We start from the raw sequence: 25,318 nt of genomic DNA, 5'->3' as shown, positions 1-25,318 counted from the left end.
TGGGACAATCCGTTATTAGTAGATCATAAATAGCAGTTCCAATTGTACGTTTTATGTTGTTGCTACGATGTAAACAAAGGTCAAAGCTCTTTGGTTCAACTCGCCTGCTAGCCAACATTAGTGTTGATATAGTGTTTACTGTAGCTTTCGAAAGCTCTCGCTTTTGTAAGATTGTTCAAACTAATCATGGATTTGTTTGTATTACCATAGTATTGACAAGTATCATGATTAAATGGTGTATAACATCATAATCTATAAGAAAATTACAAAAAACAAATAAACATAGCACCCTGAAACATCCTGTGAAATCCGTGCTTGCAAAGTCCGTGCATGAAATCCATTCTGGACTATCCTCTTGTTTGTTAACATTGTTAAGTCTGAATCAGGCTTGAATTGGATTGAAATTGAATCCTTAATATTTACATCTGAGTAGAGCTCGCTGTTATGGGAAGGGGCATGACATTTCCCGAACACGCACAACACACTGGGCCATCTAACCAATCACAGCATATTTTGTATTTCGGTAGGAGGGGCTTCATCAAAACAGGAACTGAACGACGTCTTCGAGCCAGACTCTGATGAGAGGTGTTCTGATAATGTAAAATAAGTGAAAAATAATGTGTTTTTGAACAATCAAGCATGAAAGCATATTCTAGTACACCCCCAAAACAAAATCAAGACCTTGTAAAAGGGTATAATAGGACTCCTTTAACTGATTTACAGTTGGCATGACATCATTTCACAATTTATGAATGTGTCATGAAAAATGATCTCTAGTCCCTTTCTTACAGAAGAACCCCCTGTGAGTGTGTGTATCTCCTGAGTATGACTCCCTTGCATGTGTGCAGATGTGTTTGTGTGTGTGTGATTCCCTCTCTGTGGTTGGCCTTTCCGATGGGATGAGCTCATGCTCATGTGGAGAGAGCAGCAGGATCCTGTGATTGCAGCACTGCAGTTGCCCCTCAAACACCTCCCCCTGAATCCTCATAAATCTAAACAAAGAATGTCTATAATACCCGGAGAAAGATATTGAAATAGCAATCCTATTGTTATCTGTGACTTGGCTGTTGCTTTTGCATTCTAATGTACAATGCATACATACTTTATACTTTTATTAATTAAGGAATGCTGCAACTTCCTAATAATCAAAGAATAAAAAATATGGTTTTCCCCAAAATATTTAAACATTGATAATATGATAAGTTTCTTGAGCAGCAGAAAGGAAGAAGGAAGCAGAAGGAAAATGCAACTTTGACAACACCGTAATAATAAATATATTATTTTAAACTGTAATAATATTTTGCAATTGTACTGTTTTTACTGTATTTTGGATCAAATAAGTTGCAGCCTTGATGCGCATGAGAGACTTATTTCAAAAACATTAAATATCTTACCAACCCCAAACTTTAAACTGGTAGTTGCTTCCAAAAATTGCTTTGTCGAAGTGCTTTTTTTCTCCCCCTGAGTCTGAAGCTCTCATTGAAATGAAATTAAATGGAATACTATGAACGTGTTAGAACAGTAGGCAATAATCAACAATATATGTAGCATGCTACATTATTACATTGTCACATGACCTTCTCAACACACTGCATGTGCAGAAGCATACAGTCTGTTGATATTACATTTGCATTTCTTCTGGGTTAGAGGAAGCAGACGCTCAGTCTGGACTGTGCAGTGATCCTGCACCCATGAGGAATGATGCAAGCAAGAGCACGCTGAGCTCACAGTGTATCTCATTAGCGTGCATTCTCTCTCTTTTATAATGTAGTCCCAGTGTAAATGACTTTATGACACTTCATTGTGGGGATTTAAGATCAGAACAAACTGATCTGCCACACAAGTTATGATTTATATTTTATGGAAAATATTATATTATGGAAAATGAGTGTTACTTTAATACATACAGAAAGGTTCTTATCATTTCAGACAATGCGGCAAAATAAACATAGGTTCAAGCAGAAGGGAAAGAATTTCTCTTTTTGAGAATTTTGTTTCTACTTCCATGCATTTAAATATATTTTCAATTGTGAATTTCAGTAATGTGTTTAAATACTGTACAGTGCATATATTCTCTCCACCAAGACTTTCATTTAACATATTTTGGGTTTTGGGGCCATGCTAAACACTAGCATTCAAAAGGGGTCAGAAAGATTTTTTGAAAGAAAATATTTAAAATTCAGCTGGGATGCGTTAAATTGGTCAACAGTGCCCGAAGACTTTTGACATATTTCAAAATATTTCAAAGAAATGTTGTTCTTTTGAACTTTCTATTCATCAAAGTATCCTGAAAAAAATATATCACATTTCCACATAAATATTAATCAACACAACACAATGTTTTCAGCATTGATAATAATAATAAATGTTTCTTGTACATCGAATCAGCATATTAGAATGATTACTGAAGGATCATGTGACACTGAAGACTGAGGTAATGATGCTGAAAATTCAAAAAGTTATTTTAAATTATAATAATATTTCATAATATTACTGTTTACTGTATTGAACTGTATTGAACAAATAAATGCAGCCTTAGTAAGCTTAAGATCATTATTTCAAAAACATTATTTGTCTGGCTATCACCAGACCAAGCTCAATCTTTTAAGATTGAACATTAGTCTGGGGAGTCTGCTCTGTATTTTCTACTGCACAAGAGGCGTGATCAACAGGCATAGTTCAAATGACTCTGTACACAATTGGATAGTCCTTCAACCAATCAGAAGAGCGATCCGGGTGACGTACTTTGCAGAGTGGTCGGTAGTAAGGCAAACACATCCTTCTTTTGTAGGAATTGTTCCAAGGCAAGTTTCTGTTCCGTTTACAAAGAAAACTTTTTGGCCTTTGAAATCTTTTTAAACAGCAGCGACAGTGGCATCAACGGGTTGCTGCCCTTTGATGGCCGCCATGTTGAATGTAAATAAAAAGCTGCGTGCTGTCGCTTCTCTATCGTCATCATGTTAAAGCCGCCAATGTTGCGCCAGGTGGAAAAGCCAGTTTGTGACTGGTCCCCACAGATTTGTAACGGAAGCAGGATAGAAAAATGTACAGTAGAGTCCTGCAACAGGTCGCGGGTACCCGCATAAAAGTGGCTAAAACGGGTGGATTGTGACATTCCTAAAATTCACGGGCGGGGATGCGGGTGGATAATTAACTCCTTGCGGGCGGGTAGTAGCGTGGATGAAAAATATGTGCAATATTTGTATGTCTAAATTACCATTACACATACGCAACAACGATTTGACACTTGACCCATCACGTCACCACCACTGCGACAGTGCGACTTTTGTTGATGTGCGGAATGTTCTCTCCATCTCAGCCTCGAGCGCTGCGAGTGAGAGAGACTTTTCCGCAGCTGGATTTGTAATTCAAGAACGGAGAACGCAACTTAAACCTTGGACTGTGGACGATATCCTTTTCCTGCACAGTAACCTTAAGGGAAAGTAAATGCATAGGCATAGGCCTATAGGCTATTGTTTGTGAGTGACAGGCTCAGGTTGTATTTTTTCTTGTTCTTTTTTTTTTATTAATAGGTCTATTTGCGTATAGTTATCAGGTTCCATAGCCTATTCCTGTAGTTTAGGATGGTAGGCTACTTGAATGGCGCAAAACAAAACGCACTTTAGTTTCATTAGCACATTCATGACGCTGTTGTGATATTGAGAGAGGTGTGAGATAAAAAATAAAGCACTTTAATTGGAATGATTTTAGCGTGTGTGATTTATCGCGGGCACGGATCGGGTAACGGGCCAAATATTAACGGGTCTGGGCTGGTGCGGATTTAATTTTAATATTATCACGGATGACGGGTCGGATCTGGTGCTGAACTTTGCGGGTACGGGTCTCCAAAAATGGACCCGTGCAGGACTCTGATGTACAGGTTTCCAGCCTGAGCTGCAGGGTGAAATCAAATCACCGGCAGATTGGGCTGGGTAAGGTTTACCCAGTCTAAGACATTATACTCAAGTAGCATAAAATGATGAAATGTGAGTTGGACCAGTCTCTTTAGCTCTCTATAAGTATTGTACATTTTTGTCAAAATTGATCAAAACTGCTGTTGAATGAGAATAGCTTGTAAACTTTAACTACTTTAGCACATCTTTGATGTTTTGAGGAACTATTTTTGGCTTTTTCTGTAAGTTTTAGAATCTGCATGTTTCTGGATGCTTCACATGAGTAATGGACTTCACAGATCATTGAACATTCATGACCTTCCGTACATGAAATATATGTAGTATTGTTGATTCAGCTTGACTATTCTTAGGCCTTGAATTGTTCCTGTAGTTTTTTGTGAAACTAATTAGGGTCAGCAACTTTTTGACATGAAGTGCCTATATAAAGAGTGCTTGGTGTTGATGAGTAACAAACATTCTCAGTGAAAATAAAATATGAACCAAGCTGAAGGTCTGCAGTCCCGTGTGCAGGATCACATGTGCATTTTCTGGCTCTCTCTTTCTATTTTTACCTCATGCACCAACTGTATATACTGTATACTCACACTTGAATGCAACCCCCCCCCCCCCCCCCCCCCCCCCCCATTCTCCTGTCCAGCCCATGGTGTAGAGTTAAGATGTTAAGCCATTTAGGGAACTCAACTGTAATCAATTTGGCAAAACTCTGGTTACTGAATGGGGTCAGGTGACGTTGTTGTTTGCTGAGGTCATTCCACCTGCCAATGAGGACATGTTTTACTCCTGACTTATGATGTACCACTATAGTGCTCAGTTAGTTTTGAGTTTTCTAGCAAACAAGTGTCATATGTTTAGTTAATAGGATATTGAACATTAGGGAGTTCATGTTTACGTCCCTACAACAGGTTACGAGAAAACAGCATCATGCATGAAGGAAAGAAAGAAAGAAACGACATTTACATTTATTTGCATAAATATACTTTCATTTGCATATGTATACGTTAAACAGTGCATGGGTTTCCATATATTCCTGTGCTTTGAGTATTTCCAAAAATATCTTTGTTCACTTTAAAAAAGGCTGTGCAGAAGCATTTGGCACTTTTTCCTCTTTGATACCTGCTGTTCTTAAAGCCATTCTTCTTAGTGTCCTCCCTCATTTAACATGAAGGGTTTGGAGTGGCTTGACCTCTCTGGATTAGCTGGAGATGTGCTGTGCCTGATGACCCCTCAACTCTTAAGTACAGGGCATGATGGGCACTTTCATCTCTTCTCTCTCCCTCTCAGAACCTGATGTTTGTAGGTTACTTAAAATATAAGAACCGTTAGCTGGCCTAACTTAGATTGGTGTCTTCTTTTGCAATCTTTTGAACTCATTAGATTAGAGACATGGTTAATGGAAGTAAGACCAGTGGGTTATGAGGCCGGGATTGTCGGTGTGCTGCAAACTGCTGGTTGGCTGGTGGTCCTCTTAGGGGATTGTTTGTATGGTTGCTCTAAGCTGGGTGACGGCACAAATGTCTGCCCTGGTGAAAGGTCCCGCCCCTTTCCTCAACCTAATGACTATGAGAAGAGCTCAAGGGGTCAAGGTTTTTTCCTGGTAAGCATGCTCCAGTTAGCCCCTACTACACCATCTGGCTACAAATGCACCTTTTGCATTGACTGATATATGGTTTGATTTATAGTATATGCAGTCTGTTGTTTTGCTGTCATCTACTGCTGCTTTTTTTTGCATCAATTTTTTGTCCTCTGTTGTTTGTGCTAATATGATGTTAATGACTCATACAATCTGTTATGCTCTTCTGTGTTAATACATCTGAGTCTGTTTATCAGCATGCACAATTTTGTTCATAAGAAAGGATTCCTTGAACAAATGACCTAATTGATCAGATGCTTCATATAAGCAGATGCTCTCTAAAGGGCTTTGATTTAACTACATGAAACAGGGCATGGTTGAGTGACACATTAGGTCCAGGTGTGAGGGGAAAGAATTTAAGATGTAATTGAATGATTATCATACCTATGTGGTTGACTTCACAAATATGCTGCTCTTTAGAATCAAATTGATTGCAGATCCGTAAAAATGACTCAACAAATTGTTTAACTCTTATTTTGAGTTGCCACACTGATTTAACTTATAAATTGTTTACTTCGGTTAAGTGAGACCAAGTCCACTTTGTTAAGAACAGCTAAATAATGCACAAATTCCCTTTTTCCTCCTAGGCCCCAACTTTAGAGGACTCGGGGAGTGAAGCAGGCTGTCTGGAAGATGGGGAGTCTCAGCAGGAGGACCTTGGAGAGCAACTTGACCATCAGGAATGGTGTGAGCCGGTTCCTGAAGCAGCACAGGACACAAAAGAGGAATATTTTGACTCACACTCATGGCACTGTGACACTTTCTCTGACCCCAATCATGAAACTATGGACTGTTGCAGGACGTCGCTCAGCTATGAAACCGGCTCTAGCTCTGTGGGTCATCTGGACTCACACTCTCCATTTGTCAAACCCTCACCTTCAGTTAGAGAGAGAAATCCCTCTTTAGCTAAAAGGCATCATGCTGTCTTTGACAGTTTCAATAGGACAGTGGATGAAGAGCAATTGCAAACACAGACTGGAAATACAGAGATGATGCACATGGGAGTTGATGGCATTGGAATGTCTGATGCTACAGGTGGTCCGGAATGTGGGGATGTTATCAGCAATTCTCCAGCGGGACCTGGACTTGATTCTTCTTCAAGTAATGGCCTAGCCTATGTAGTAACACCCCTACTGGAATTAGAAGACATTGTAGAACCACAAACACTCACTGAGCCAAGTTCTAAAGACTCATTATTCACCTTAACAGACAGTGATGGAGCCAAGTCTCAATTTGCTGACACCTTTGATGGAAAATTAAAATTGGAACCAATCAACAAAAATATCATGGACACTCAGTCAGGACACAATGAGCCGCATATACAGTTCATAACTGAGAAAGAGTTACAGCAAAATGATATTGATACTAGTAACACTGAAATACAGATAGTTGCATCCATTGTGAAAAGTACAGAGGCCGAACATAATAAATCAAGCAATCAACTTGATGAGCTGAATGTTGATGACAATGAGATCAGTTTATCTGTTTCACAGCATCTTTCTATATGTGAGTCTGTATCAGTTGAGAAGCCTATTGAACAAAAATTTGAGGAGTCAACGGATCACAGCCAATCACAGAATTCAATAGAACACTGCAAATCACAGGACTCGACAGAAAACATCCAATCAAAAGCTTCCATAAAATGCAGCCAATCACAAAATTCAGTGGTACACAGTCAATCACTGGATTCTATGGAATGTAGCCAATCAAATAATTCAATAGAACCATGCAAATCACAGGACTCAACAGAAAACATCCAATCACAAGCTTCCATAAAATGCAGCCAATCACAGAATTCAGTAGTACACAGTCAATCACTGGATTCTATGGAATGTAGCCAATCACAGAATTCAGTACAACACAGCCAATCACAGGCCACAGTAGAAGACATGCCATCACAAGATTTAGTCAAACACAGCCAATCACAGGACCCAGTAGAACATAGTCAGTCACAGTTCTCAGTAGAACACACCCAATCACAGGATTCCATTCTATGCAGCCAATCACAGAATTCTGTGGAACATAGCCAATCACTGAATTCTGTAGAGTGTAGCCAATCACAGAATTTGCTAGAAGAATCGCATGACTCCGTAGAATGTACACAATCACAGAATTCAATAGAACACAGCCAATCACAGGATTCAGTAGAACACAGCCAATCCCAGGACTCGGTTGATTCCGTTCAATGCAGCCAATCACAGAATTCTGTAGAACAAAGCCAATCACAGAATTCTGTAGAACAAAGCCAATCACTGGATTCTGTAAAGTGTAGTTCATCACAGGATTCTGTAGAATGCAGCCATTCACAGGTCTCAGTAGAACACAGCCAATCACAGACTTCCATGAAATGTAACCTATCACATAATTCAGTACAACACAGCCAATCACAGGCCACATTAGAAAACATGCCCTCACAAGATTTAGTCAAACACAGCCAATCACAGGACCCAGTAGAACATAGTCAGTCACAGTTCTCGGTAGAACACACCCAATCACAGGATTCCATTCTATGCAGCCAATCACAGAATTCTGTGGAACATAGCCAATCACTGAATTCTGTAGAGTGTAGCCAATCACAGAATTTGCTAGAAGAATCGCATGACTCCGTAGAATGTACACAATCACAGAATTCAATAGAACACAGCCAATCACAGGATTCAGTAGAACACAGCCAATCCCAGGACTCGGTTGAGCACAGTCAGTCATACACTACATCAGAACACAGGCAATCACAGAATTGGGTTGAGTGCCAGGATTTCGTACAACACAGAAAATCACAGGATTCAGAACAAAACCAATTACAGAACTCCATAGAGAACAGCCAATCAAATACTTCACTGGAACACAGCCAATCACAGTCTTCAGTGGAAGACAGACTACCACAGGTTGATTTCATTAAGGCAAATTCCATGAAGACCAAGTCGACTGTGACTGAGTCGGACTTTGGTTTTATTTCAAACACAGTGGCTTCTGAAAAGGGACAATTAAAACAGGACTGCATGGACATTTGCACAGACTTTAAAGTCAATCAATTCTTAAAAACATCTGGAAGGTATTCATCAGAGGACATTGTCAAAGAACTTGATTTGCACTTTGAAAAGAATGACAGTCTAAATTTCAAAAAGCAGGACTTAAATGACACACCTGTTGTTTCGGAGCATGCAGCTGAGAGAGCTTTCTCAAATGTGCCTAATGCAAATTCTGCTGGAGTGTCAAATTCACTGCATCAGCATTTGATCAATGACTGGACATCAGAACAGTCCGATCTGCAGGACAGAACTCATTACGGTCAACAAAATTGCCCAGTATTACAAATGCACAGTGAAAAAGAGGATTGCTCAGTTAGTAGATATCACATGGACAGTTATTGTTTGCAGGACAGTAGGCAAACATATTCGGAGGACCATGAGCCTGTGACAGATTTTTACAAAACCCATCAGTGCCCTAATAGTATAATTCATTTGAACAAACTGGGTGAATTCCCTGAAGAACAAGTTTGTGTTAACGCTAAAAGTTTTGATAATAAAGATGGTGACGTTTTAGAAGGAACACCGAAGGATAGCAACATGCATCACTATATAAAAGGGTACCAGAAAGAATGTACAATAGTTCCCTCTAAAGAACAGTCAGTAATTTACTCTGACAGTTTGGGATGCGTAGAATATACTAGGCCCAAGTCATTGAGTGTTGTGTGTCCTGACGTGAAGACAGCTGAAGCCGATGGGTGTCCAGTAGACAGTCCTGTCGAATCTTTGGCTAGTCTGTTTGAAATTTCGTATGACAAATCTCCAGTCAGCCCTACAGATGTTTGCTTTGAGCTCAGTGATGGCCTTCAAATGAACTGTAAACAATTAGCGCATTGCGTTATGGACTATACAGAGACCTCCAAACAATTTCACCGACCCGACACCCTATCTGACAAACAAACAAGGCAAAATGAGTCGGTTAAAACAATTGAGTCAGATGTTGATATTTTGTCTAGTGCTTGTTCTGATCCTTTCACAAATGCACAATCTCCTTTTGATTATTCCCAGCTGAACAGTAGAAACCATGAATACAGCTCAGACACAAATAATAACATTAAAGCCATTACTTTAGAAGATCGTGCCTCAGGTGTACAAATGTCTTTGCCTAGTTCTTTGCAAAAGTACAGTAGGTCTACTAACAAAGCTGGATGTTTAGTCTCAAAGGCGGGTGATTGCAACGATAGTGTATCTTTTTGTGCCCCTGCTGGTCGGGCTACCTCCTTCAAAACACCTGAAATGAAGATCGCTATGGACAGCAAAGAAAATGTTCAGAAACCTTCCGACTTCGATGCATGTAGCAGCCAAAAAGGTGTTGCACAAAAGCAGCTCTGGGATTGCCATAACGGAAAGGAGTGCCAGCTGCACTCATCTTCAGTGGAGGGGGAGCAGACGGCGGGAGGATTTCAGTTCAAGGGCACAGACGGCATCAGTCAGAGCAGTACTGCAGTGTTGCAAACCTTGAGTCCCCCAAACACAGATGACTACTACAGCACACATGGAGAGGATAATTCAGACTCAACAAATCGTGAATTTTCACATAGTGTCCATTTGCTTGCACACAAACACCCAGAGCTTGCCCAAGAGGAAAGCATATTACCACTGAGTGGCTCTCTCAAGGTCGATGATACTTATGCATTAGAAAACATGGAGAGAAGACTTGAAACATTCATAACAAACTCTCCTGAAATCACTGATTCCTTATGTGAAACTTCTGATCCTTTTTTTAAGCAATCTTTGCAACTGCACAACTCGGAGATCGAGGGCGCATTTGTTACATGTTGTCGAATTTTACCCATCACTAATTTAGAAGCTATTTTGGAGTCAGATCGTTCACTGGATAGCTCAGTTGTGATGGAGAATGAAGTGGAGGAGCTACAGAAAGGAAGTCCATTATCAGAAGGTGTATTCAATGAGAAATTGAGCTCTTGTGATGATGTTTCTGCCAAGCGCACAAAAGACAATGTAGCAGTTTTCAATGAACCAGATGCTGGAGAAACAATGAGCTCTTTATCAAATGAGTTTGATAGCAGTGATGGCCATAGTGTTTCCAGTTTTGTGTCACAAGACCTTGACTCCAGTACTAACAGTGAAGAGACGGAGGACAGCACTCAGTCATTGTCTAGCCTTCGCGGTTCTGCGAGAAGTAGGAGAACCCAATCAGGGAAGGGCTCTATGTTTTCTGTTTTTTCACGAATGCCCTCATTCCGCAAGACCAAACGAGAACACAAAGGCAATAACAAGGTTGATCCAGAAGTTAAGGACTCAAATTGGGATGGAGATGAACGGTACGAGGTGAAGTACACTAGGTCACTCACACGTAAAAAATCCCAATCTCTGCCGTACAAGACCCCTATTTCTCAAAGTACAGATCATCTCACAGACATTACAAAGTTTGCTGATCACTCCAATGATGACATTTTTGAAATGGCTTTTGCTTTAAACTCGCAGAAAAGAGAGCAATATACCCAATCCCAAAATCAGCTGCAGCAGCACAAAGATGGAGATGCACAGAATTTTAGAGCTTCCCCGATGACAGAGGGATTTCAACAAAAACGAAGCAAGAGTACCGATAACTTAAATTTACGCCTGAAGCTCGCAATGGCTCACAAGTCTCTGTCTAGCCTTTTTGAGTCCAGATATCCTGAGAGGGACAACCAGGACCAGATCTTGCTTTCAGAGAATGAGGAGGTGAAAACCAAGCAGGCCTGGAGGAAGATGAAACATCTTAAGGAAGCAGAACTTTACAAAAGAACCCTATCTGCTCCTGGGACGGTCTGTGACAAGTCCACTCATCAGAGCCATATTGATTGTGCCTTCTGTGCTCCTCAGAACAGGTCCAGACTAAACAGCTCGCCGGTTTCCCAAAAGAGTTTGAGGAACACATGCCATTTTGACCCACAGAGTTTGAAAACTGCACCTCAGGAACAGTCTGAAGACAGTAAATGTCTGGAAGGAGGTGAGCTGCCTTATGCCGCTTCGTCAGATTCTGACCAGGCCTCAGTAGATGGCTTTGAGTCCAATGTAGAGGAAAGGTCGCAGTCACCTGTACACCCCACTGTTCTTGCACTCGCAACCCAGATGTCACCTATCTGGACCAGGTCCCTCAGCTGTTTCGAGACCACTGATTCTCCGACGAGGCCCTTGAGCCCCAAACCTCACAGTCCTGGTCTGGGCTGGACACAACGGAGGAGCTTCCGTTACCCCTCGAGATCCGTTGCGTCCTCTCTCTGCTCGCTCGGTCAGGGAGTGAGCACTGACGGTCTCTCCGATCCACCTCAGAGGCCGACGTCTCTGAAACCAAGGACAGCACAACTCACTACAACCCAGTCTTTTGATTCTGAATACTTACTAGAGGACAGTGGTTCAGACAGCCATTCTCAGAATAGCCTGAATTCAGCATCCCTGATACCAGAGGTAAGTCAAAGTAAATGATGATGTTTATGATGTTTGGACAGCTGAAATGTGTCTTTTGAACATTGTGGGCAGGTGTTATATTATTTTCCTACTTTTTTTATATATTTTGCTATTTGTATATAGTAATTGTACTCAAGTTTTAGTTTTTCCAAGACACTTCATACGTGAAAGCAAAAGTGGATTGTTATGGTGAACTTTTTTTTTTTTACAAGGGTTGTTATATGTTTAAGTCCCAATACTAAAAAGCTTTCAGTGAAATATGTGCACTTCTCAAAGAGACTGCCATCTAGTGGCCTACAAGGAATCATGGATGATCATATTGCCCATACTATATATTGTACTATAATATAGTGCACCCTTTCAATAAATGTGGCCTACACTGGAAAAATTCTAAATGAGAATTTAAATTCTTAAAAAAAAAAAAAAGCAAAATTTTATAAGTATTTTATGGATTGTTTTGTCTAATGCATTTTCAGATTTTTTCCACTTGTTTTGAAACAATTGTTTCAAAGTTTGGGGTCGGTATGTTTTCTGAATGTTTCTGAAAGGAGTGATAATTTGAAATATTAATACACTTTAAAATAATCTATTTGAATATGTTTTAAAATGTAATTTATTCCTGTGATGGCAAAGCTGAATTTTCAGCATCATTACTCCAGGCTTCAGTGTCATATGATCCTGCAGAAAATATTCTAATATGATGATTTGATGCCCAAGAAACATTTATTATTATTATCAATGTTGAAAACAGTTGTGCTGCTTAAAGGTAGGGTAGGCAATTTGTTTTATAAACACTTTTTATTATACTGGTTGAAACTCTCTTCACATCCTGATAGCAATCAATAATATTATAGAAGTGGTATATATGGGATATATATATATATATATATATATATATATATATATATATATATATATATATATATATATATATATATATATATATATATATATATATATATATATATATATATATATAATATAATATAATATATAATATATTAGGGATGCAACAATACAGTTAGTCCACGGTTCAATACATACCTCGGTTTTTACCCACGGTTTTCGGTTCGGTTCGGTTCTGATGACTTGTCACATACATTTTTTGTTATTCTATTCTTAGGCGACAGGAACCGCAAGAGGTTAAAGAGAAAAAAGACTATTTTTTTATTGCAATACTCTTTCTTTATTTTACTTAAAATAATTGAAAAACTTTACTTAAACTTAAAACTTTACTTAAAAAAAAACCCTTGTACACATTCCTAGTGTATTGGATAATATAAAATAAATATATATAAAGATTTACACTGGCAGCTCAGAGCTATACAGCAGCATTTAAGTATGAAATTGAATGAATGAATGTAAAAATAAAACACTGCATAGACTTCACTGTAAAATATACACTGATTCTTAGCTACTGTATTAGTTTTTCAGTCAAGAGCAGTGAGTGATTTTCTCTTTGTCTCTTGTTGTTGTATTAACATTAAAGGGATATTTCACTCAAAACTGAAAATTCTGTCATCGAGAAATGAATACAGGTTTGAAACAATATTAGAGTGAGTAAATAATGACATAATTGTATAGGTGAACTGTCCCTTTAAGGACCGCGTGTTCACTGGCTGCTAGGGTGACCACCTGTCCCGCTTTGCGTTGAAACGCACAGCATTTTCACCCCTTGTCCCGCACGTCGCATATTGAGAAAATGTCCCGCATTTTCATCAGTCTGTTGGTTTTTAATTATCATATTAAGAAAACATGCATGCGGTCTTTTGCCTTTTTAAGAAAGCATTTCATTTATTCTTTTTGCCACATCGTTTTTCACCTAGACATACTTAACAGCGCTTCGTCAGACGTAACATCCCGCCTTTCACAAATACAACAGCCGTTTTTAAAATCCTATCCAATGGTTGAAAAGAAAGGAGTAAACACGGTCACTAGTAGGTTGTGACGGCTGTCAATCAAAATGTGGAGCGGTGAATTGTTCCATGTAGAAAACGAATGGATAATTCGGTAAATTGGTTATATTCTTAATATATAATATAATATATAAGACTGTCAATGAACTAATTTCATGTTGCTTTATATTTTAATTGTTCATTATTGGACTTGGTCAGATCTGATGCCTGCTGCCTTTGGGCTCAGTGATGTTGAATTTAAATGACATGTACAATGTTACATTGATGTAATGGTGTTTTCTGGAAGGGACTAAAGAACAAAGTATTTTTATCATCTGAAAGGCAGAATAGGCCTACATATGTTTTTATTAAGTTACATAGACATTGTGTAACAGTTTCAGGTTATGTTTTAGTGTCGGTAACATGTCCCACATTGTCCCACACAAACTTAGTAATTGTCCCACATTTGGTTTGTTTGATGGTGGTCACCCTACTGGCTGCGCTGCTGTCAGTTTAAGAGCTCTACACATCTAATATACAGACACGATTGCGATTTTACTTTCACTTTAGACATAACCGACTGTGTTTATGTTAACCTTGTGTGTATTTTACAGTATTAACGCAGTAAGATGACTACTTAGTTCAGTATTCACGTGTTTGACAGGCTTTTAGTGCGCGCGCTCTGAAAAGCGCATGTTAAAACCGCGCACGCGAATGAAACCGGCAAGGCTTTAAAACGCATGCAAATAATGAACTTTGGTGATTGTGAATAACTATAGTGTTCCGTGAGTATAACTACCACTAACGTGTGATGTGAATGTATGTCGCGTTGTTCAGTATTGGGATGGTGGCAAATTATAGAATTTGTAGAAAATTAATTAATTAAATGCGAAACCGAAAAAAATGCAATTCACAAGCGCGTATTGAACCGTGAATGCCGTACCGAACGGTTCAATATTATTGAGAATTGTGGCATCCCTAATATATATATATATATTATTCCTTATTATTATAATGATATGTGCTTTGAGACATGAGGTAATTTAACTCTGTCTTTGTGACACTTTGCAAATTCTGCTGTGTGTTCATATGTTTTGAAGTAGGTGTGGTTTTTGAGACGCTCTGAAAGAAGGGTGGGATCTCATGCTTTCAAAGCTAGCTTGCTATTGCTAGCCACTCCGAAATTGTCTACCCTATATTTAATGTTTTTGTGGAAGCTGTGATACATTTGATCAGGATTCTTCTGAAATTAACAGCATTTATATGAAATAGAAATCTTTTTAACATGATATGTCTCTATCATGTTGATAATTTTTGTGCATCCTTGCCCTAAGTACTACTAAAAAAATCTTACTGACCCCACTTTTGAATGGTAGTGTGCTTAAAACAAGTGAACAATTCTGTCAGTGCAAGACATATTTGAGATACTGTACATTCTTTACAATTTAATGCTGTCTTAAAGGTATAGTTTACCCAAAAATGAAAATTATCCCATAATTTACTGACCCCCTCAAGCCATTCTAGGTGTATATGGCATTCTTCTTTCAGACGAATACAATCAGAGTTATATTAACAAATGTCCTGGCTAATCCAAGTATTATAATGGAAGTGAATGGCAGCCCAAAATATGAAGCCCAAAAAAGTGCAAAAAAGTACTTTTTGGGCTTCAAATTTTGGTCTGCCATTTACTTAGCCAGGACATTTACATTTTTTAAATATAACTCCGATTGTATTCATCTGAAAGAAGAATGTCATATACACCTAGGATGGCTTGAGGCCATCATGGGGTAATTTTAATTTTTGGGTGAAATATCCCTTTAACTGGAGATGTATAAAATACTTGTTAAGAATGGTAACAATTTTATGCAGTGTAAATATCTGGCTAATGTATACTTTTAACTTCTTAACATTACCAAAAGTCAACATTTGACAAACTTCATCACTCAGTGGACCTACATCAAAAGATATGTACAATAACCACCTAAATTTGCACTCAAAGCATGTACAGCGCAATACTGAGCCAGCCGTCCAGTCAGCAGAGAGAAGACAACAAGGAAATGCATGTGTGCTTCGGGTGAAATCCAGAGAGCAGTGTACAGCTGCACCCAGACCCATCTCAGACCTCTACAGTTGGACCATGCCTCTTCAGGGCATCAAAGAGGTGGCGCTTGACATGGAAAGGAAGAACAATTCGACTGAAGCACATCTACGCTCATGCTCATATGAAACGTTGACTGACGTGGAGAACATCCGTAAAAAGAAGCTTAGAATGCTACAAAGTTTACGCCAACTTAGAACGCCAACATCTGAGAAGCACAAGAAAGTAAGGAAATCATCGAAAATGGAGAACCACCTGGCCATTAGCATCTCCCGCTGCACTTTTTCTTCTCCTGCTCTGCTTTCTTCCTGTATTGCACTCCTGGAATCATTCCCTTGTAGTTTCTTTAGGATTTCCGACTTCTCTTCCGTTTCTTGTGTTTTGCCTGAATACACAAAAATGTATGTTTGTCAGATGATCTCAGACTATTTTATCTAGACAGATAATTTGAAATGAAAATGATTAATTCAAAAAAAAAAAGAAGGTAAATTTATCATGGGCATGTGTTATTATTATTGCTTTTTTCAGTACTTTTCATTTTTTTATATAAATATATATTGTATTTTTTTTTAAAAGAGTTAGTTCACCCAAAAACGCCATTAATTACTCATGTCGTTCCAAAACCGTAAGACCGTTGTTCATTTTTGGAACACATATTTTGTACTACCTTTCTGGGCATTGAAAGTGGTAATTAAATAGCTGTCTATGGAGGGGTCAGAAAGCTCTCAGATTTCATCAAAAATATTTTAATTTGTGTTCCGAAGTTCTTACGGGTTTGGAACGACATTAGGGTAAGTAATTTATGACAGAATTTTACTAAGAATTACTAAGTGAACTAACCATTTAATAATAGTGAGTTAAAAAAAAAAAAAAATGGGTATGTTTCTTTCTCATCCATAGTTGCGCGCTAGACTTTCTCTCACTTCTCCGGAGCAATTCCCTTCTGTTCCTCTGAAAGACCACTTCTTCTCCCAGAGCACACCCGTTGGACTGGACTATTTGGGCTGGCCTCATTGTGCGTTGGTTTCAGGTAAGGAACATTGACATTTAAACCTGCTATACATTGCACCACAACCTTTTATTATGTGACAAAGAAAATTGACTTCTTAAATCTTTCCTTTAAGTCTGAGTGTACTTTAGTTTCCTCCAGGGGGCAATGCTTTCCTTCATTCTGCAACCTTTGATAACCCTCTGTGAGTTATTTATAGTTCTGTTTGTGACAATCGGTGGCCAGAGACTCACAGACGTCTGCGATGTAAATTTATTGTCTTTCATCATCAAACATGGCCTAGTTGGATTGAGATACCTGGACATAAACCTGACGAGGTCTCTGCTCAGCTGCAGCTGCAAACAAACAATACATCTGTGAAGAGTGATGAATTCCACCTACAACGTGCAGTTTCTTAAGAAGAAGCTTTATTCAGTCGTGTGAGCACGTAGCTGGAGCACAGAGGCTATCTTTGTGTCGTAATGCATGGAGCGTGGAGCTCAGAGGCCCCCAGTGCTGATCCTCTCCCTTTCTGCCAAACAATCCTGCTGATTATTTCTCACCCACTCACTGGCGCCAGGCCTTCTCTCACTCACTCTCTCTCGCTCTCTGAGCATAGAGGTAGACCTGGCATGGGCTTATAACCCCCACTCTTACAGACACTCACGTATGCACACTTTTTGATTTAGGAAATCGAGTTGTAGTGTAGCCTTTGATTGTACGCTACTATTAAATAGACTTTGGCTGACCTTGAGTTGGCTGTTTTGTTTGCTTGCTGATGCAAGCATTATGTTTCTATGATCAACATAAAACCCTGACTAAATCTGAGCCAGTTATATTCTTAAGTGCACATTTTCCTCTGAATCTCTGATCTGAACTGAGACTTCTTGATCTTTTTTACTCTTGTTCTGTTTTATTTATGTAAAATATTCCTCCCACTATTGATGTATTATTGCCATGACAGGCTCTGTGTGTTTGCCTTATGTAATATGGATTCCTATGAGGAGAAGGACACAATAACCTCATTTTGCCCCTTGCTGACATCATGCCCACTCTACGACCTTTCCGTATACCGCATGGCAAGCCAATGCAGAATTCCTATTGCGGTTATGCAAATATGGAACTTGAGTCTTAGTTTGTATTTTGAGTTCAGGAGCACTTCATGGGAGAAACTAACACCGATACATGCTGCTCTCCACAGAATCGAATCTCAGCACACCAACACAAGAGGCACATGGACAGGTTGCTCCTCTAGGTGAGTTTACTCCTTTGGAAACACAATATGAGCCTGTACTTTCAAACAATGCCGGCGTGAAATGATTGATGGGACATTCAAACCTGTTTGTTCGACCTTTTTGCATTTATGACTGTTGGTTTTAACATATTTTAATTAATATTTATATGCCAATTTGTAGTTTGTTGGCTAATAGTCCAATTGGATTTTTAAGTGTGTGTGATAAACTAGGGGATTTGATGGCAAATATGATGATCCTCTTGCGACGGAACCTCATCCTGCAAATGCAGTTTTTATAATACGGTAGGAGAAAAATTGTAAGCATGATATATTAATAATTATAATAATAATATATATGTTCAATATATATATATATATACACATCCAAATTAAAAGTTTGTGTTTACATAATATATATACTGTGTATAATTATTATGTCTATATAATTAAACACACACACATGCATGTATATATTCAAGAACATCAATTATTAAAAAAAAAATTAACAGGCATTTTATTTGCATTATACATGCAAATATTTCTTAAATATATACATGAATGTGTATTTATATATACATAATAATTATACACAGTACACACATATTATGTAAACACATACTTTTATTTTGCATGCGATTAATGGCGATTAATCGATTTGACGATATATCGATATATATTAGCGCTGTCATGGATGAATGATTAATTGCGATTTAATTTGTACATATATATATATATATATATATATATATATATATATATATATATATATATATATATATATATATATATATATATATATATATATATATATATATATATATATATATATATATATATATATATATATATATATATATATAATGTTTGGATCAGTACTTTTCATTTATAATATTTATTTTATATATTATATTTATTTATTTACTTTAATACTGCTACGTTATAATATGTGTCATATATAATGTTTATTTATTTACTTTAATACTACTAATAATAATAATCACCATCATTATCATCATCATCATATTATTATTTTATTTTATTTAAATATTTATATATATATATTGTTTACCCTGTTTTTCTGAGCTTTTGTACTTTTCCACGGACCCCCTTGTGGCCCTGGGGGTCCCCAGACACTAGTTTGAAAACCCCTGATCTAAACCAGTGGCGGGTCAGATCTGTCATTTACAGGAATGTGAGGAATTTTCCCCTGAGTTTTATCTTTGTTCTGCATCCAGCTTCCATGTTATGTAAAGTGGAGTCAGCTCCAAAGGTTCACCCAAGTCAAGATTCTTAAGTTTGAGTCTGCTGAGAATGGCCTCACACAAACCACATTCCTTTCTATTCATAGTTTCCAGAGATTCTGAGCATTTCTGTGGAAATCACGTCTTTTGGTATCAGATCAGCGTGCTGCGCAAGCACTCTTTGTTTATGATAAATTGCGTAAATTTTTGGGCTTGTTGTTTAAGTGCGATCTCGGCTAATTATGCGTTCAATTCTTAGAAGGTGTTTGCAACTCTCGACATCGCTAGTGCTCTCTCCAGGCGCTGTCTTTTGGTTTACTAACAGCTTGGCTTTAACAGTGGAGGAGGGGGGCTCAAGGGGGGATTGCAGGGGAGGAGGAAGGCGGTTCTTTTCAATGCCAGACCAGGCGTTTCGCATTGAGTCATGTGAGTCGTATGAGTCCTCCTCCCCTTAGAGGATCCCCAGTGATGCCAGCCTGTGACTGTATGCGTGTGCGCGCACGAGAGAGAGAAGACTGATTGTGTGCCTGGGCGTCTGTGTTGAGCCGTGAGCTCTTTGAGACCGTGCATTCAAGAGTGAAAGTAAAAGAGCAGGAGAGCGAGTGAGGAATGACAGAGGAGGGCTGAAGCTACGCCGCATACTCGAGGCTCTGACACACGCTTTGGACCCGACACCTGCTGAAGCGACGCCACCCTTCTTCCTCTCGCTGTGCGTCCACATGCGCACCCAGCACAGTGCCGGTGAGGTGGGCGTCCCGCTGGCAGGAGGTGGCTGCAGTGGTGGCAGCTCAGAGCAGTCACCTGGCTCTGACTCAGGCTTTAGCCCTGCTCTGGGACTGGCTAGAGGGGTTACAGCTGTGCGAGGGGTCATGTCCCATTACTGGAGTCTGGAGAGCCTTCACTCCACCAACGGTAAGACTCTCTCACCTTTGGACCGCCGATGTCACAAGTAATGTGTGTTTTGCTGGACGTTTTGAGCTTGACGTCAGTTGACGCTCATGCGGCGAGTGACATTCTGCCTCTGTGAGGTTTTTGTGATGGCTCTTGTTCATTGTATTGCAGTCTTTCGGTCAATGTGATGGCATTGTCTTAAGCCCATGATGGGCAAAAGGAGGTAGCTGAAAGAGCCACTATCTCTATGCAAATGTAAACACATGGCATAGCTGCTGTTCCTGCATTTAACGTGTCAAAGCAACAGGAGTTGCTTTCTGACTATACTGCTGCATGCTACATGTATAGAAGAAACATGAGTTAGAAATCGAGCTACAGATTTGCTGGTGGCGATGTGGGATTCGAGATTAAAGATGATGCCTTACCGTTGAATGAAGATGTGCCACTCTCTTTTCGTCTGCATCCTGCTTAGGTTATTGCATTACTGTCACGGATGTCATCTATTGATCTATGTTCCTGCTGGCTCGTAATTGGTTAAGTGGTAATGTTGTGGAAGGTTCTGTCAAGTGAGCCAATGTGTATTCTAGATATAGATGGATTGCCTTAGAGCGAAGTGACAGCGTTACCTGCATTCAGCATATTCCCTTGCAGGATTTTAATGTGCAAAATTAGCATGCTTTATGCTTTTCCACACCTTAATGTGGCAGTATCGCGTCATATCAGCGTTCGTGCAAAAATGCTTGAATATGTAGCCTAATATTCAGCACAACAAGAAGCAGCAAGTGAAAGCACAGGCTGTGTTAAAAATATTTGAGGGGAAACCAACACTGCCTCTTTTGCCTCAGTGAACAGAGCTGATATATTGATTTACGCAAATTCTTCAGGTTTCCTTTCTAAGAATAGAGCAACTCTCTCTTTCTGTGCTGGCATTACCCTATACTTCCGTGCGCCAGTGGCCATATAGTAAGACGAGTGATGTGAAATGAGATGAGATGCCAGTTTGAGCAGTATTTTGGTCTCATTATGTTCTCTCAGGGTTGGCATGGTGACAGACAAGCCAATGACCGTCAGCCAAGGTAGCACTGATGTCTCAAACGGCCACCGCTACCCACGTCAGCTGCAATTTGGATGTTTTTTTTCTCATTTTCTGCTTTGTCCTAAGAGAGATGGGATGTGACTTTCCCTGTGATGGAGGGAAATAAATGGTGCACTGTGAGCCGGGGGCAATAGCTACAGACATTTCAAACAGCGCTGTCACCTCGTCACGGTCCACTGACCTCATTACAGCACTCATACGCTGTCCGTAGCTGATCTCAGAACAGTTGGAGGGACAAAAAACTGGAGCGACACGTGAGAAGCGCTCTGAACTGAAACGTTCATAAGTATGAACATTAGAAATGGTTAATGAGAGTTTGTTTACACACAAATCCCAAGGCAATTCCTTGGCATCCCTAGACAGACCGGACCCGCAGAACTCAAAAGTTCACTGAACCGAGAGACTATCTACCCTAGTGTTGGGCATCAAGAACGGGTTTTTTCAGTGTAATTAATGACTGGGAGATCTGCAGTATGTACTCTAATACCTAGAGCAGGGGTGTCCAACCCTGCTCCTGGAGAGCTACCGTCCTGCAGATTTCAGTTCCAACCCTGCTCCAACACACCTGTCTTTAATTATCTAGCACCCTGAACACCATGATTAGCTGGTTCAGGTGTGTTTGATTCAGGTTGGAGCTAAAATCTGCAGGGTGGTAGCTCTCCAGGACCAGAGTTGGACACCCCGGACCTAGAGAAAGCTACCTATTAGCATTTCCATTCATCTCAATGGCACTTGCTTAGCTGTCACTGTGATGTCATGATAGCGCCATGTCTATTTTGCAGCTCTCCATTAAATTCTACCAGTAAACATCTACAATGATGTAAAATATTAGCAATTTAAATGCTTGTGAAAACAAATATTTCAGCACAATTACCTGTCAAGTTATGATATTTATCAGCAGCTATTTCAGACAATCAAACTTGACCCCTTGGTCTGTTCAAATGACAATGTGTAGTTAAAGAAATGATATTAAATTATTACCAAAATAGTGTTATTGTTATTACTTTTTTCTTAAATATATTTTTGTTGTAATATGGTGACCTCAAAAGGTATTTAGACATTTTAAAAATAAATTAATTTAAATGCATTATAGAATAAAATCCAAGTGGCATTTATTTTAAAGATTGACAACACAAACACTATTTTCAAGCAAAACATTTGAGAAAAAATCTGTTTGTTTAATAGTTCGTCTCTAATGCAATGACATAATTACTAAGTGCATCAAAGAATCCTAAAATAAGGTGTTATGGTTTCGACAAAAATATTAAGCAGCACAACTGTTTTCAACATTAATAATAATAATATCAAGAAGAAGAAATATATCTTGAGTAGCAAATCAGCATATTAGAATGATTTCTGAAGGATCATTTGAAACTGAAGACTAGAGTAATAATGCTGAAAATCAGCTTTCTATCACAGGAATACATTTCTCACACACATATGACTGTTTTTACTTTTTCTTTTACTGTCAAATAAACACAGCCTCTGTGAGCATGAGGGACTTCTTTCAAAAACATCATCTTACTGACCCCAAACCATTCAACGGATGTGTATATGTACCATGCATGACCATATATCTCCCCTCTTATCCTGTCAATGCATGCACCTTGACACATTTGACACCATGAAGGGCTTTTCATCTATTTTCCTGCGTTTACATGTGTAAAGGATGCCTAAAGTGCAGATGCGGTATAGAAAGGGCAGCGCGCAGTGGAAATAGTCTCGCAGGATATGTCACCACCGCCACCCCAAAACATATCATGCTTCTGCAAAGCCTCTTTTCTTCTGCTTTCATTATTTGTGTGAAACACACGAGCACGTCTCGCTTGTCTCAGAGCCAGAAATAGAAAGTCTCAGTTCTTCTCAAAAGCACTTTCATTAAAGTCTTGAGTTTCCATGCTGGAAGAAGAGCAGATGTGTGTCCGTATTTTCCCTGGGGGCTATTTTGTCTTGATTGCAGAATCTTGTGACCGCCCAGTGCGAGCCAGGTCAAGTGATGGAAAGCGAGTTTGAAGTTTCTAAATGAACACTCGTTGCTTAATCTTCATACATGATTATTCCTCACAAAGATGACATGCCATTTAATGGTTAATTCAGCCAAATGTATTACACTAAGCTACGCCTTTGCTTTTCATAATCCAACAATTGCTCTGCTAATCCGGTTAACATGTAGACGGAACGGGGGGTTTGCAGCCCCTCAGGCACTATCACAACTGACGGCAATAAAACAGATGGTGTTTCATTCACACCTTTTTACATAAACCTCAAACGTACGGCTCTGCTGTATGCTCACCTACTTCAGGCATACAATATTCTTTCCACATGTACCTCAGTGTCTTATTCTGGTTTCTGCTATGCAGAAAAGATGTGAAGACATAGACATGTGTTTGACAAGACCTGTTGTGAGTGTTAAGTCTTTAAATAGATATTCAAATGAGGACCACATCTCTATAGGTTTTTACCATTTACTTAAAATTTGATATGGTTTGTGTGGCTGTATGGTTTTACATTTATGGATTTTTATTGATGACTTTATTAATATATAAAAAACATAATTTGGGGATCATTTTGGAATATAAAATAGTTTTTCAATGGCATCAGGCTGTACCTGCTGTATATCTTTGTGTCATCACTGTTACTATTTACAGTGTTTGTTTGCAGTATCCAACGTGACTCAGTTGCTTCTCTGTCTGAGATATTTTGCTCAGTCTGTGGGTGAAATGGCACTGCAGTGTAATCGTACATCCACAGCGACAGTGAACCGAGGCCCACACGGTCACAGTGTACCGCAGCACTGACCAGAGGAATTCCCACCATTGTGTGAACGCCTCAGCTTGCCTCTCACACAGTTCATACTTTGTTGAACCAGACATCTCAAATGCAACTTTTTAAGGCTATGTTTTACCTTATCATTATGATATTAATTCTGAAAACTGTAGCTGTTTTGGAGCAGATTCACCCTCAGTTTCACTGCGGTCAGAATGTCATGTTCCCATCCTAATTCCATCCTTCATAGCCACTGCAGAGGGAGACATCATCACTGCTGTGATGTCATTGTGGCATATTTAATTTTCTGAGTTCATGGAGAGATTATAAACACTCCTCCCTCTGTTTGGGTCATTTTAATAAACTTTGATCCTGTTTGCAGGGTTAGCAATAATCTGCAGTCTACATAGATTACTGTTCCAGACTTGTGTGGTATTAACATCAGTCTGCGAGCAATCACACAAAGTTAAAAGAGAACTGGTGTTTTTCTGATTGAGAGTGGGAAAAGACAACAAGTAAGATCATATACAAAAGAAAAGCGCAAGAACAAGAATGGAGCCTTGACGTGGTGAAGCTCCTCCAATGTTTATATGGTTTCATGAAGAAGTTTAAAAGTTTGTATATTATTTTGCCCTATTTTATCAGCTTTAATAGTCCATGTGTGTTTGACAAACATTGACAAAGTTCACTTTTTGACACATTTGGGTGTGGGGTTCTTTTTCAGGGGTTGGGCTTGGCCCCTTAGTTCCAGTGAAATGAACTCTTAATGCTTCAGCATACCAAGACATTTTGGACAATTTCATGCTCCCACCTTTGTGGGAACAGTTTGGGGATGGCCCCTTCCTGTTCCAACATGACTGCGGACCAGTGCACAAAGCAAGGTCCATAAAGACATGGATGAGCGAATTTAGTGTGGAGGAACTTGACTGACCTGCACAGAGTCCTGACCTCAACCCGATAGAACACCTTTGGGATGAATTAGAGCAGAGACTGTGAGCCAGGCCATTTAACATCAGTGCCTGACCTCACAAATGCACTTCTAGAAGTCAAAAATTTCCATAAACACACTCCTAAACTTTGTGGAAAGGCTTCCCAGAAGAGTTGAAGTTGTTATGGCTGCAAAGG

At 39.2% G+C, this 25,318-nt stretch overlaps 1 protein-coding gene across 4 annotated transcripts in view; it reads left to right on the top strand.

Annotated features, from left to right (window-relative positions):
- The window catches only part of arhgef4 (Rho guanine nucleotide exchange factor (GEF) 4), a 109,004-nt gene that overhangs the window by 47,039 nt on the left and 36,647 nt on the right, over positions 1 to 25,318 (top strand). Inside the window, exons 3-6 of one of the 4 annotated variants that reach the window (XM_079818482.1) lie at positions 6,132 to 11,984; positions 15,879 to 16,202; positions 16,878 to 17,007; positions 18,167 to 18,220. In XM_079818482.1, the coding sequence (XP_079674608.1) occupies positions 6,132 to 11,984; positions 15,879 to 16,202; positions 16,878 to 17,007; positions 18,167 to 18,220 (6,361 nt within the window). Of the gene's footprint in view, positions 1 to 6,131; positions 11,985 to 15,878; positions 16,203 to 16,877; positions 17,008 to 18,166; positions 18,221 to 19,893; positions 20,353 to 25,318 lie in introns of those variants that run through there. The other 3 variants (XM_079818483.1, XM_079818484.1, XM_079818485.1) reach the window with 3 other exon arrangements.

Source organism: Gobio gobio (genome assembly GCF_949357685.1).
Source record: "Gobio gobio genome assembly, chromosome: 6".
Classification (NCBI taxonomy): domain Eukaryota; kingdom Metazoa; phylum Chordata; class Actinopteri; order Cypriniformes; family Gobionidae; genus Gobio; species Gobio gobio.
The sequence above is the reverse complement of the archived record's forward strand: the minus strand, read 5'-3'. Positions and strand labels throughout refer to the sequence as shown.